Here is a 14,501-nt window from a genome sequence, read left to right on the forward strand (position 1 = left end):
ATACATGACCTCTTTTAAAAACAGTGACTCTGTCAAAATCAGGAAGTAAACCTCAAATTATCTATAAAATTCTATTTCGCTCTCTGTTCTAGAGGAAACAAAAGGAGAAGCACTGACAGCATCACCTGGAATTTGCAGCTGTCTCTCTGGCTGAGAAACCAGTTCAAGCCAGAGGAAGGTCTAAGTGGCAGAACTGGGATGTGAAGCTGTTCCTCCAGCTTCTCCGGGCTCCCAGGGACTTTCACATGAACACTCCTGCCTGCTGCCACAGTGCGGAGTGAGAGGAACCGCAGGCGACCCTCTGCCGGCAACGCAAGCTTGCCATCACAGGAAACACTCAAGATTTCATCACTTCTGAACAGCACACTACGGTAATCTCCTTTGTTTTCTGGTTTGTTTGTTGTTTTTTCCCGATGTTGCATGTTTTGTGAATACTTATTTTGTTAGGATGACACTCAGCACCGAAATCTGCCATGTGCTTCACAGCAAAGCAGATTTAGAAATTCCTCTTACAGACAGAAATAAAACTTTGCAGATCTGTGAGAAAAGTGCTGGGGATGCTCAGGCACTGGCTGACAAAGCTTCAGCTCCTCCAGGCGCCTTATTTTACAAAGACACAGATCGCACTGAGAGATAGCAATTTTTACAATTGCGTCAGTACACACCCGAAAGCTGCTCCTTTCATAATACCAAACTGACCAATGCAACACCCCTGCCTGGCTTCTTCTGGCAACCAGTTTGGATCAAACGGATCAGACTAAGGCTGTCAGGTTAGGAGCAAGGTTTCCACTGAGTCCCTGCCACGAGTTACGCGGATGCACACGGGCGGGTACCTGCAGGAACCGGCCGGGCGATGCGCTCTGCGGGACACTCCAGCGGCCGGGCGCCAGCAGCGCTGCCCGAGGCCCGTGAGCCACCAGCACTCCCACACTGCTTTGGCACGGAGGTTCAAGTCGGCCAAGTTTGAGATCTATTTGCAACATGACATTTGATAAAGCATCTGATTTAGAAAAATGACAGGATAACTAGTAGTGAAGTCATACATTAATACTTAGAATATAAATACCTTTTACAGACTGTGCTGGCAAATGCATGGCCACTGAAGTAAGATGCTGCTAGCTACCTAATTGCTGACATGCACAACCAAAGAGCAGCCACTCATGTCTCACTTCCCTCCTCCTGGAAGCAGCACACAGGGACTCGGGGGGCCATGTACACCCCCGACCCAGCCCCGTGTTGGAAGCAGGTCTGAGGGCAACACGGCGGCAGCCTGCAAGTGGCCGTTCCTACTGTCGGCAAGGGGCATGGGGGAAAGGGGGGAGCAGCCTCAAGGGTAACCAACAGCCAGGCTGGAGTAGTGCTTCTGGGAAACAAAGACGGCCAGCCAAGCAGAAAGAAAATAAAAAAGGGACATTTGATTACTTTTTACTTCAGCCTGGCACTGTTAAATCTGCAGGCAAAAGGAGTTTAACTGCCATCTCTTTTCCACACTAAGAAGAGGATGTGGAAAAGGGTGTTTCTCCTTCCTTGTAAGAAAAGGAGGTAGTTTGTACAGACATGTGTCAGACGGCGAAACGGCAGCCCTGCTGGCCCACACCACGGCCGCACTGCTGCTGCACAGAGCTGCTGCAGGCCACCCTCCCTGCCCGGCCCGGCCAGGCGGAGCTGCTGGGCCTGCGGCCCGGCCTGGGGGTCCCCCCAGGGGTCCCACCTGCCCGGCCCCTGCCTGCAGCCCTCCAGCCAGCTCTCCCCCTGCACACACCCAACATCCTTGGTTAGATAAAAACCCATCTGGCAGCAGTCAAAGCCCCACTGGAAATGTTCCCGACACCAAAATTAAAAATAGACTGAAAAGGCTGAAGTCTTGCAATTGATGTAAGCCCCACTTTGTTTATTTTTTCTCTTGTTTGTTTTCACAAGGAGGGTGGAAAAGACAAAATGCAAATGAAAGTCACAAACAACTTCAGCTACTCTGGCAACGGCAGCAACTGCAGCAGCGATAACAAAATCAGCCAGGTCATCTTTCCTTTGCTTTACACACTTCTCTTCCTGGTGGGTCTCACTATGAATGGCCTGGCAACGTGGATCTTCTTTAAAATATCCAGTAAATCCAATTTCATCATCTTCCTCAAGAACACTGTCATTTCTGACATCCTCATGATCTTGACTTTTCCATTTAAAATCCTTAGTGATGCAAAGTTGGTACCGTGGGTGCTGAGAGGATTTGTGTGCCAGGTCACCCAGGTTATATTTTACTTCACCATGTACATTAGCATTATGTTTCTTGGGCTAATAACTATCGATCGCTATCAGAAAGCCACTTCACCATTCAGAACATCAACAACTAAAAGCCTTTTCGGTGCCAAGATCCTGTCCACAGCAATCTGGATATCAATGTTTACTCTTTCATTACCCAACATGATTCTAACAAACAAGAAAAAAACACCTAAGAATGTAAAAAAGTGTGCTCTCTTGAAATCTGAGTTTGGCTTAGTCTGGCATGAAATCGTAAACTATATTTGCCAACTTATCTTCTGGGTCAATTTAGCAGTCATAGTTGTATGCTACATACTCATAAGTAAGGAACTGTACAAATCCTACAAAAGGACAAGATGCACAGGAAAAGCATCTAAAAAAAATGTAAATCTAAAGGTTTTTATCATAATTGCAGTGTTTTTTATTTGTTTTGTGCCATTCCACTTCACTAGAATTCCCTACACTTTGAGCCAAACAAGAGACGTTTTTGAATGCTCTGCTCAGAACACCTTGTTTTACTTAAAAGAGAGCACGCTGTGGCTGACATCACTAAATGCTTGCCTAGATCCATTTATTTACTTTTTCCTTTGCAAATCATTTAGAAAATCCTTGCTAGACACGCTACGCAAGCACACAGAATCGCCAGAACTCCGAGCACAGATGGCAGTGCAGAATGAAGGAGACGACACAGAGGAGACACCCCTCTAGCACAAAGAACTAACCATGTCCCTACTTGGCCACGTACGTTTATTTCAGAGACAAGGAGAAAGCAGTAAAATCCTGCTGAAAGTTATCTAGAATTTTGCCAACACCTTTACAAATTGCCCGACATCACTGGTTGCAGAAATGGCAAAATTTGAAAGCTTGGATAAAACAAGAGCACCATCTGACCACAGACTCCATGCTCGTCAGAATTTCTAGGAAAAAGTTAGAATTTATAGTTGGAGCTGCAAGAAAAAATTAAACCAGAGTCATGAAATCCTAGAGAACAGAAGATGACCTGCAGAGATTCTGCAGAAATAGCTTAATTTGGGCCAGAGTAAAGTCCATGACAACACAAGAGCCAACAGATGCAAACAAAATCCACAATAAACATAGTTTCTAAATACACGAAGTTGTTACCTTGCATGCAACCATAAGATAAACAGCAATATAGGACATATGTAGGTAAACTATTTATCTGTGCAGATACTTGGTAACAGAGTAACATTTTGTTTATCTCATTACATGCTTGCAGTTCTTAATCCATTGACCAATAATTGTTTTATGTCAGAGGAAATTATTTCATAATCAGGCTTACCTTGATGTGTGTTCAACCTTCAAATGCTTCACCTTATTATATGAAAAATAAAAAATGTACACTTTTATAGAGAACAAAATACTATATTGGAAAATGCACAAAGATCCAATCTACACAATACTTAGATCTTAGTGAAAGAAAAACTAATTGTAAAATCTTTACTAATTATTAAGGGCAGCCTGTTTGCACTATACAAGAATTGTAACCATTTATGCCTTTTCATTTGGAAAAGTGGGAAAAAGGAGGAAGGTATTCTCAGGAACAATTATCATTATAATTACACATGAAAAATACGCAAGGCTAATGTAATAAACTATGTTTCATTTAGCATAGCTGCAAAACAGCTCCCAGTCAGCAAAAATGTTCCACCAGCAAACAAGAGCTCAGACCTGCCCCAAGCCGATGTCCCGCCTACACTTTTCCAGCAGTCATCTGGTCCCTGGCAAGGCACAGGGAGCTTCCAAGACTGATACCGAACTTCCTAAAACATCAGAACACAGTTCACTTACTTCAGCACTCAGCCTTGGAGCTGATGTGTCTCTTATAACCTGCCTGCCTAAATCAAGGATTTCACAAACTTTCTGTGTACAGCTTATGCTGGTGTACAATCCAGCACTGATTGCAATCAGTGTTGGGTTTCGCTGCAGAAAATAGGGCACCATTATTTCCCTGAAACCTGCAGCATTGCCAGTCACTTCTGAGTGCATTTTTGGCAACCACCTGGGCCCAGGAGACTGACCAGCTCCCAGCTGATGCCTGGGACTTGCGGGATGCCCCTTTTCCACCCAACACCCATTCTCCACATCCTTTGCACATACACACGGATTTATTATTTAATTATCTGCCAGCTGCTTCTCCTGATCAGATGGTGTGTTCCAACAACAGACCCTGCAGCTCTGCATACCACACAGGTGTCACTGATGCCACACGCAGGCACTTAGTACCTGCCTCTGAATTTGGGAGCATTGTCGAGGTGTAAGAGAAGAAAACGTGGAAGAAGCTGACTTGGAAGTTGGTAATAGCATATTGCAACAGTCCACCTCAGCTTTAGATAGTCTTTGATGCATGTCCAGAAGTCAGGTCAGGCAGCTAGGGACATGTCAAGCTGATGATGTTGGCAAGGGTGACCTTCACTTGGTCATCCTCAAGGCACTGCGCTCTCTGGCAGACTTTTAGCATCAACATCAGCGCGTGCATGTACGTTAAACAAAATGTATATGCCAATACATGGACATTAATAGTACAGCCCCAGACTGAGAACCTCAAAAAGCAATCCACATCTGCCCACAGAAGGACGGCTTCAGCATGAGCCTGTTCCCACACCACACCAAGCAGGAAGCCAGAAACAGCTGACAAAAAACAGAAGATAAATCACATTACTCAAACAAAACTTTCTGTTTACAGAGAAATGCATTAGATCCCAACATAGTGCATAATAAACACATAATAAACACATAACAAATACAAAGGTACCATGAAGCAGAGGCAGCTTTTGCCAGAACGAGAAAGTCTCTGTATTTGGCATGCCATGTCACCCGGCCACACTGGCATCGAAATGAAGCAGAAATGCCATTCTGAAGATCAGGAGTAAAGCTCGGGTTCGGGGTGGGATTAACAGTCCCACAAAGAAAATACAAAGAAAATACACCTCACATTTAAGTTCTTTTTTTTTTTTCCTTCTTCTCTTCCCTGAATCTTCACCAGGAATTCAAATATTAATTGTTGTCCAACAGATTTCAAACCTTAACTGCTCATTTCAGTGTAAACCATAAAATACAAAGACTGAATGCATTTTTCTTGCCTTCAGTGGTCTATCTAGCCAATTAGTCAAGCTACAGAGGGCAGGTACCATTTCTGAAAATGTCAGTGCACATGATTTTGTAGCCAAGTAAGCCCATGGTGCTTCATCCCACTGTAAGGGTAGCTTTGAGCAGACCTTCTGATGATACACTCAATGCCAAATAGCACTGTCCAGATCATGGGAATTCACACACAAGCTACATTTGAAGATTATCCCGGGAAACCATCAGGAAACGTTCTTTGTTCATTCTTCTCACATCTCTAAAGGACCAAATAGTAGTGGCACGGTGTAGTTGATCCACACAAACACAAATCCAGACAATGTGCCCACCTTCACAGATACGGTCATTTTTTTCTTTGTCAGTAGAGAAGAAGGTAGTATACTTTTTGACAGAGACCAAAAGGAAAAGAGAGAGGCAACAGCAAACATGATTAACTAACTCATCTGATAAGTGGAAATGAGGAAGGAAACAACACATCACCACCAGCAGAAAAAGTTTCTTCATTCTACACATTTCCCCATTCTTAATACTTTGCTTGAGGCTTCTGTCAGCAGAGGAACAGCAGATGAAGTGGAGATAGCCAAAGACCCCTCTTCAAACCAGCTGCTGCCAAGCTTGCTCAGGTACTTGCACTATTGGAGCGTTGATGCGGTATGACGGGGCACTTGGGCGTCTGGCTTTCAGATATAGGAGGCTGATAACCAGCGGTGTGCATCTTATTCTCAAAAACATTATTTAAATATGTGCTGAGAAAGGAAAAATGGTACGTGCTTGGTACAAAATACCAGAATTCACCTTCCCAGAAGCACCTTGGTTTTCAGCTACAACTATAAAATTTGTATTCAATGTTAAAATACGTGCCCACAGAAAGACAAATGGTTCTCCGGGCATTGTGCTGTTATACCTTGCCATTATGTTATCTTAGGCCTCTATGATGAATATATACCATTTCAACTTTTCATTAGACATTAGTCTGTAAACCACTTAAACTTTGTCAAGGTTTAGATTTAATATCAGTCAGTCTGTTTAATGCATGTTCCGGAGTTTTTGTGTAAATTGTATAAACCTGCTAACCACTGCTGGGAACGTGTCACCTTGAATACAAACTGTTATGCTGTATGTTTTCTCTCTCCTTTTCACTCAAGTCTATTTTGAAAAATGGAAGACTTTGCGAACGAGAGCACCATCAGTAACTCCAGCAGAGCACCCTTCTCCACCCCATGCCACCGAGACACCAGAGTTACCCACCTGGTCTTCCCAGTACTCTATACACTCGTCTTCCTCCTGGGACTTGTACTGAACAGCCTGGCTCTTTGGGCTTTCTTCTATATTCCAAGCACATCAACTTTCATTGTCTACCTGAAAAACACCTTAGTGTCTGATTTTATAATGACGCTGATGCTTCCTCTGAAAATCCTGACTGACTCTGGCCTGGGACCATGGCAACTCAAAGCCTTTGTCTGTCGCTTTTCAGCCGTAATATTTTATGACACCATGTATATTAGCATAGTGCTCCTTGGTCTCATTGCTTTTGACAGGTTTCTCAAGATCGTGAGACCCTTTGGGAAGTTCTGGGTGCAACGTGTGACCTCAGCAAAGATCCTCGCAGGTCTGGTCTGGCTCTTCTTCCTTGTTCTCTCTCTACCAAACATGATCTTATCAAACAAGAAAGCAACACCGCAATCCGTAAAGAAGTGTGCCTTGCTGAAGAGCTGCTTTGGACTCAAATGGCATGCAGCCGTCAATTACATCTGTCAGTTCGTCTTCTGGACTGTTCTCATTCTTATGTTTCTATTTTATGTAATTATTGCCAAAAAGGTATATGAGTCTTACAGGAAAACACAGAAGAAAGAAAACAAAAAGGAAAAAAAGGTCAAGGGGAAAGTATTCATCATTTTTACTGTGTTCTTCTTATGCTTTGCCCCCTTTCATTTCAGCAGGGTTCCCTATACCCTGAGTCAAACAACAACCCGAATGGAATGCCGTCTGCAGAACCAGCTCTTTGTGGCTAAAGAAAGCACTCTTTGGCTGGCTGCCACCAACATCTGCATGGACCCTTTGATATACATGTTCTTGTGCAAACCATTTGTAGAGAAGATATTATGCAGGAGAGTAGACACACTTCAGAAAACAGTTCATACAAACCCCAAATCCGAACTGGACACACGAACATCAGCAATTGAACCTTGATTCTGTAGCTCATATTCATATGTGGATATTTGCAGAGAAGTTAAAAAATAATGTTTTACTTCTGGTGTAGAAAATTAAAGGGCAGTGGTACTGTAATACTACTAATAAATAAAAGCGGCACACTGGATTTCCGTATTTATGCTCACTGCTTAGCTTTGGTAGGTGAAAAGCTGTCACTGACATTGCCACCCCAGATCTCACACTGATCTTCCCCCAGGCTCTGCCCTCTCATTGGGATCACCATCACTAATCGAAGCTGGGGAAGCCCAACTGTGTCGTGGTTGTGTCTGCCCAGCCACGGTTCTGCACTCGCACCACAGAGATCTGCATCACCTCGGTCAGACACTAATGCGACTTCACAGCTGCAACCACAGCAGTCTGAATAAAAAAACCTGCATTGGTGATGCATAAAACTAACTGATCGGCTTGTAGTCTTGCATTGCTGTGCTGACGCTGCAAAGTTAACAAGAACTAAAATGCCTTTGCTTAAGAACAAGGTACCGAATAATTCTATCTGCTTTAAACAAACAAACAAAAACCCTTTCTTATTAACACTTGAACATCTTACTGACTATAGATGCTTCTAATGACAATTTAGCTTTACTTGGGAATAAAACGCAGAGCTCCTGGTTTTGTATGTCTGTAATTTCCCCACGGGTGCCAGCTCAGCTGGCAGGCTGTAGGGCAGGGAGGAGGAGCCGTACCTGACAGAGGGAAGGAGGACATGCTCCATTCCCATCCCTCCCCGCCTCTCATACACATAATTACTTTCCTGCCACCTAACCCTGTTTCCTCATCCCTCCTCTCCACCTCTGAGGAGATGTTTGGGGACGACATGGTTCTGCAATTCCTCAGCCCCCAAGCACGTGCCATGGCTGGTCAGCAGAGGACCCAAAACTGCTCCCTGCCAAGAGCAAGCCTGAGCCGTGCAGCACACACGCCTCCCACCTCAAAAGTCCAGCTCCAGCTGGCTCATGGCGCTACTCCCCTCTCCATTAGCCATCCCACCAGGGAAGTCCAAACCTACCGTGCCTAAAGAGAAACTGCTTGTAACCCAAAACCCTGACATTTATTCCACTGTTTTAAGACATGAAAGAGACACCAACCATTTATTGACTCCAATGCTAGAAAATACACTTGAAATCTGTTAAAAATACCTTAGACTTCAGCCAGAAGCTTTCTGGCTTCTCAAACAACGCCCTTCTATTGCTACTTGTCCCTGACATACCCACCACCCTGGGGACCACCTCTTCATCACGCGCTGCTCAGGCGATGTGGCACTGCAGAAGGGGCCTCAGGGACAGCACCACAACTTGCTCTCTTCCAGCATCCCCACAGCTTACTGTAACTGCCTTCACCCCCGCCGGCCCCACTGCTCTCTGCCTGGACACACCTCCCGTGGCCCTTCTGCTTGGTGGCACTGGGGACAGAGATGGGAGAGTCCCCAGCACCTGGCTGGGAAACAGTCTTGGACCTTACCAACAAACTTCACTTCTTAAGCTCTCTTGCTAGCTTTGTGTCTTTCTCAGGTGTGCCAGATGCTTCGATTACTACTTGTTTGCTGTTTCTATAACTTCAAATATTTACGAAAGCCTAATGCAGTCACATTGCTCCATACAGCCTGATTTTTTCAAAGCTGTGATTAGACTACTGTGTATTAATTATGTCTGCCTTTAGGTTTCCCCAGCCTCTACCACACAGGTAGATGTGTTATTTAGCAATTTCAACTCTGTATCTTCTCTACTGGGCACGTTACATACTTTCTGTAAGTATAACACCCTTTCACAACTGGAAACTGAACTAAACCCCCGTGTCTTCCTCTCAGGATTAAATCCTGCTCAGGAATTAAGTCTTCTCTCCCACACACATGCAGTGTTTAACAGGATTGATTTGGCTACTTTAGTTAAAGCAATATATTAAATTCTAAGTTTTTAAAATACTCACTACTGCAGCAACTGCATAAAGAAATGTCCAGAGGAGTCTGAAAATGCCCCACGGAGCCTGCTGACACACGGCAATTAATGCTGTGGCTGAAGCTCAGCAATGGGGGAAGACAGCTTTTAAATCAGCTGCGATATTCAAGCAGGCAACCTCCCGAGGAAATCTGCGTTCCTGAGCTTTGGGTACACTAGGGCAGAACCTAGCAGAAAACTTCCCTTTTCTACTGCTTGGAATACAACACCCCTATTTCACGCTGTGCACAAACCCATCCTGGTAGCACACGCGGTTAGGCACCAAGAGCCTGTCTGTAAGGGTGGGTGTAACCACAAAATGGGATGAGGTGCTCCTTAAATACGGGGTGTGCCAAAGGTTTCAGAGGAGTCTTAATCATCTGTTTCTCAGCAGCAGCTTCTTAGGTAAAGGGGAGACAGATTTACCAAAATCTGCCACAGAGCAATGCCAACTGACTGCAAGGATATCGCTTTCAGGAAAAGTCCCCTAAATTCTTACATTTAGGATCTTGCACTTCTTTTCCGTCAGTTTTTAGACCCCACCTCCAGACAGAAGCACAAATTGTAACAGTTAAAATATCTCAGAGTTTAGGTCTCTCCTTTTTTCAGGCTCAAAAAAGGCTAAAGCAATATTTTAAATCTTACACAAACGGAGAGATGTTTCAGAACAGGCTTGTCTCAGAGACGAGGAAGCCAGCAGCCTGGGCCACCGCAGCGAGTGCCAGTAGCACGGCAAAGGAGGCTGCTTGTCTGGGCTCTCCAGAGTTCCTCAGTGCCACTGAGATGTCTGTGATTCCATGTAGTCTAGCAGAAAATTCAATGGCAGTCACCATTTTTCAAAATCTGATTTTTCTCCCAGCTTATTTTGGAAAGACTGGTACTGATGCTCGTGCCCCTGGAGCTACTGGGAAACCTGTGCTTCTAGGTCCAGCAGTCGTACAAGACAGAGCAAAGACGTGACGTTTTAACCCTAAGCATGCTTACTACAGTCCATCATCATCATGATGCAGCAGTGAGGCTTTTCCTTTCCACTTCCAAGTTTTCATTTACTTGGCTTGTTTGTGCTCCAGACTACAAACAACACACAACCTAGAAACTAGAAAGCTGGCAGCAGGCCTAAAACTTGTCCAGACAAATGAACTTTATTGCAGGCTCCCATGCTCCTGGCTTCACATAAAAACTATTGATGCTTATTCTAAATTTTTCTACAGGTTGTTGGGTTACCAAAAGGGGAACTACAAGGCACCAGGCAGTCAAGTTATGCAGGAAATCAATCTTATTTGGGTCCACAGAGGCCATCTGTACTTATTATTGCTTGCTTTTTAGAAAATATATTATACCTTTGCCTAATACATCCACCATTTTAGCCTTTTAGGTTTTGCAGCAGACTGCCTCTTCTCGGAGGGACAATAAACACCTGAACACCTTAAGACAAGTGTTGCACTCCATATGTGCCCTGACTCTCCGGCACAATACAACCCTCTCCAGCAATACTCGTATGAGCATTGAGAAAACTCTCACAGCAAACACCACTACCTCAGTTAATTAGAAATGCAAAAAAACAATTTGCATCATGAATAAGAACTGGGAAGCCAAGCCAAGCAACCAAGGTATTACCCATACGAGTACACACAATCACGCAGGGCCAGCAGGGTGCATGTTGAGACTAAAGGCTCTGGAACGGCCTTACACCTACGGAAAGGATCCGCCAGCCATGGTGTGCACCTTCAGGTAACCCATCAGCATAACGTGAGGAGCTCAAGGATGAAGAAAGAAGAAATGAACTTTATAAAAGTGAATCCTTTAGTTAGTTCCCTTCCTCCCTTTTTATTTATTAAATAAAAAAGCTAGTTTCATGCATTATCCAGGTGGCTAAGCTGCTTTAAAAATAAACCCGTAGCTTGTACCGCCAGATGTGATAGTAAAGGCACTTTAGAATAAAGCGACACAGTAATTGCTGTAATAAAGTTGTTCTGGCTCTTATGTAATCTGAGAGTTGCTCTGTAATCACCAGAATACAAAAAGGGACATCCAGCCTTTGAATAATGTGAACAATAGCGAAGTTACAGGTTAGCTTTCAGCATTTCTTCACACCACAGCTTCACATTTCTGTGGCGCTGCTTTTACGACAAGCTCTGTAGCATTTCCTTTTTATGTGCTGGCTAGTCCAGACCTGCCCCCGTCCGAGGGCTTCCAAAAAACACATCTGAGCTAAAGCCTGCTACGGGATGCTATGACTGTTTTCTAATCCATTAAGTTCCACTGATATATCAAAATACAGAGATCTTAAAGGAAAGCTAATGTTCCACTGCATCATATTGAAAAATAAAAATACAGGGCACCACCTACTAAACTATTGGATCCCTATGAGAAATTGTTTTAAACTTTATTTTCCCTCCTACTCCCTTCCCTTCTTCCCCATGACATATCCCACAGAGCTGTTTAAGATCCCAGAGACAACCCCACCGTTAGAGACACCTGAAGAAGAGCACAAATCACGCCAACGGGAGCCTATTGTTCCCTGCAGTTGCAGCACAGGCTGCCAGGCAGGCTGCACAAACACCGCAAGCAAGCCCAACACAGCACGGGCATTTTGCAAATCGGAGTCTAATCAGAGCTGGCTCCAGCATCATCAGCCAGTACTGAGGAAGAGATCTGAGAAATGCCCAAGAGAGCTAAGAAAAAAGAAACTTATTCAAATTAAATCCCCGAAATTCTCAAAAGGGTGGAGACAAGGCAAACCCTAAAATCAGCACAAAACTCGCACATTACCCTGTCCTCAAAAGAACCAGAACGTGCTGGAAGCCAACCAGAGATCTTGATGAACAACGTTCATCCAGAGCACGATAAACCAAGGCAGGTGCTCTCAGAGCTCGGGAGCCTCCCACTTACCATTGAGCCACAGGAAAAAGGACAAGAAACACAAACTGCCTTGTATGCTCCCAGCAGAAGAACAGGGTCTCCACTTAGCAGAGCATGAAGACAGTGGTTTACAGAGACAGGAGAGGAAACCTCAGGGGAGGTCTAATATTGAGAAATGAAGCTGTTTGCGTGGACATGCAGCAAGCTGTACTGCACCTGAGTTGCACTGACGACAGCACTTACCAGCACGTCCTGGGGTGGCTGCCACAGCCCTCCCTGATGGAAAGCTTCTCAGCAGGAGGGAGCAGCACACCAGACCGTCAGTCAGGAACACGCTCCTCTTTCACACTAGCTCCACTGAGGAGAAAGACTTGATCTGAACACCTAACGTTCAGAGTGGAAAATGACTTGAAGCCAGTGAGGAGATGAACCACATACGGAAGGAAAACAGAAGGCTTTGGTCTAGAAACCCAAAAGCAGTTGAGAGAGGAAAAAACAAACAAACAAACAAACAAAAAACACATGGAGCTGCTAAGCTGTGGAACACAAGGCAGAGTTGAAAGAAGGTGAAATGGTGGCAGGCACACACTGTTCTACTTAGCCATGTGCTAGGTCTGAGAGAGGCAGAAATGTAGGCAAGGCTCCTCTGCCTAACTGCAGAAAAAGCCTTCTTCATGCTCCGTTGACATGATACAGGCACTCCACCATGTGCAAGTAATAGTGGCTATCGCTTAACGTTAGAACATCCATCTCCTGAGATCAGTTTTGCAACTTCTACTAATAAATCTAAAAACTAATGATAAACATAACACGTGTTCATGCTGCCTTCGTTTGCATTATCTGTTTTGCCTTGCAAAAGCTGGTCTTCAAAGATGAGCCATGTCAGAAGTCTCCGAAGATCACGGGCTGTATCTGATTGAAGGGAGAGGTCCTGAGGCAAGAGGGAATTTTACAGTTTGCCTGCTAGTGAGCAGAGAGCAGAAACGTGAAAGTTATCACAGGATTCCCCCTGGACACGCAGGCAGGGCAGCAGTTCACCAGCACGGGGACAGCAACTGGTAGCTCTAGCTCCTGCTCCAGCTCCAGCTCCTCCCAGACCTCCAAGCAGCTGTCAAAGGGACCTGTGTGGTAGACCTCCTCCAGTGTTAGAAGAGCAGCACTGGGGATCCAATTACTCAGAGCTTTGAGGAAAGAAAGAAAAAAAAAAAAAAAAACGTGTATGGAGAAATGCAGGCAGAACAGACAGAAGTCCAGTAAATGTGACTTGGCAGCCACTGCTTTAATAGTGGGAAGATTATTTTTATTCCTGTCAATTTAATGGAGAGAGGGTACTGTTTAAAACTGTTTTCTATTCAAGAAGTCTGTAGAAATGGGAAATTAACTTCATCCTCTACCAACAAACAGAAAAAAATTGTCCTGACATAACTACTTCTGGGGTTACTTCAACGTTCTTAAGGCACTAGGCTATCTTCCTCTACACCTGCGCACAGCCAGGACCAGTGGCAGTAGGACTGCAGGAGGCAGCGGGCCCGCAGTCAGAGTCTCAAAGAACACCGCGACAGCAAGAAGTACGAAGTAAACAGACAGACCATTCATTTTAGCTGGAATATTTAGTTACAGACTTAACATTTCGCTTTCATCCTACACGCTATTTAGAAGAGAGAATCTGTTCAAAGTACAGCACTAAAGATGTCTAAATATAGTCAAATTAATAATTGACATGATAACGTTCATTAGCAGGTATTTGCATCTACCCAGCACAAGAGTTTTCAGTTTACACACATCACATCACACACATCGCATTAAATTCACATTCACCCTGCAGACAAAACAGCACTAACTGAAAGGCACAGGCACGGCTGCACAGGTTGCAGTGCAACGTGATTTCAGACTGCTCGCAACGTCTCCCTGCAGGACGGCTGCTGCCTTGAGCAGGCACTAACCCACCTCTCAGGTGAATCACTGTCTGCGTCCTGGGCGCTCGAGCTGCTCTGGAGCCAGGAAGTGAGCGGGGAGCGCGCGCTCGCCTACCCTGGCATGTGAGTCATTCCCGGGAATGAGAGAGCCAGTTGCTCCAGTTGCTCCTGGCCAGGGGAATTTTGCCTCTCTGATCAGGTACCACAAAAAAAAGCGATTGGA

General features: G+C 44.8%; 3 protein-coding genes across 4 annotated transcripts in view; 2 read left to right on the top strand and 1 right to left on the bottom strand.

The window, feature by feature from the left end:
* The window catches only part of MED12L (mediator complex subunit 12L), a 133,455-nt gene that overhangs the window by 43,849 nt on the left and 75,105 nt on the right, over positions 1 to 14,501 (bottom strand). The gene's annotated exons all lie outside the window — the stretch shown is intronic.
* On the top strand, positions 234 to 5,014 carry P2RY12 (purinergic receptor P2Y12). Of its 2 annotated transcripts, none has more exons than XM_035335226.1 (2): positions 234 to 371; positions 1,921 to 5,014. In XM_035335226.1, the coding sequence occupies exon 2, from the start codon at positions 1,939 to 1,941 to the stop codon at positions 2,962 to 2,964; it is 1,026 nt and encodes a 341-aa protein (XP_035191117.1). In that variant the 5' UTR covers positions 234 to 371; positions 1,921 to 1,938; the 3' UTR covers positions 2,965 to 5,014. The 2 variants fall into 2 exon arrangements, with proteins under 2 accessions (XP_035191117.1, XP_035191118.1); XM_035335227.1 differs by having other exon boundaries at positions 239 to 371; positions 1,925 to 5,014.
* P2RY13 (purinergic receptor P2Y13) lies at positions 3,043 to 7,663 on the top strand. The gene is made up of 2 exons (XM_035335225.1): positions 3,043 to 5,981; positions 6,504 to 7,663. The coding sequence occupies exon 2, from the start codon at positions 6,517 to 6,519 to the stop codon at positions 7,546 to 7,548; it is 1,032 nt and encodes a 343-aa protein (XP_035191116.1). The 5' UTR covers positions 3,043 to 5,981; positions 6,504 to 6,516; the 3' UTR covers positions 7,549 to 7,663.

Source organism: Oxyura jamaicensis, chromosome 9 (assembly GCF_011077185.1).
Source record: "Oxyura jamaicensis isolate SHBP4307 breed ruddy duck chromosome 9, BPBGC_Ojam_1.0, whole genome shotgun sequence".
In the NCBI taxonomy this organism is placed as follows: Eukaryota; Metazoa; Chordata; class Aves; order Anseriformes; family Anatidae; genus Oxyura; species Oxyura jamaicensis.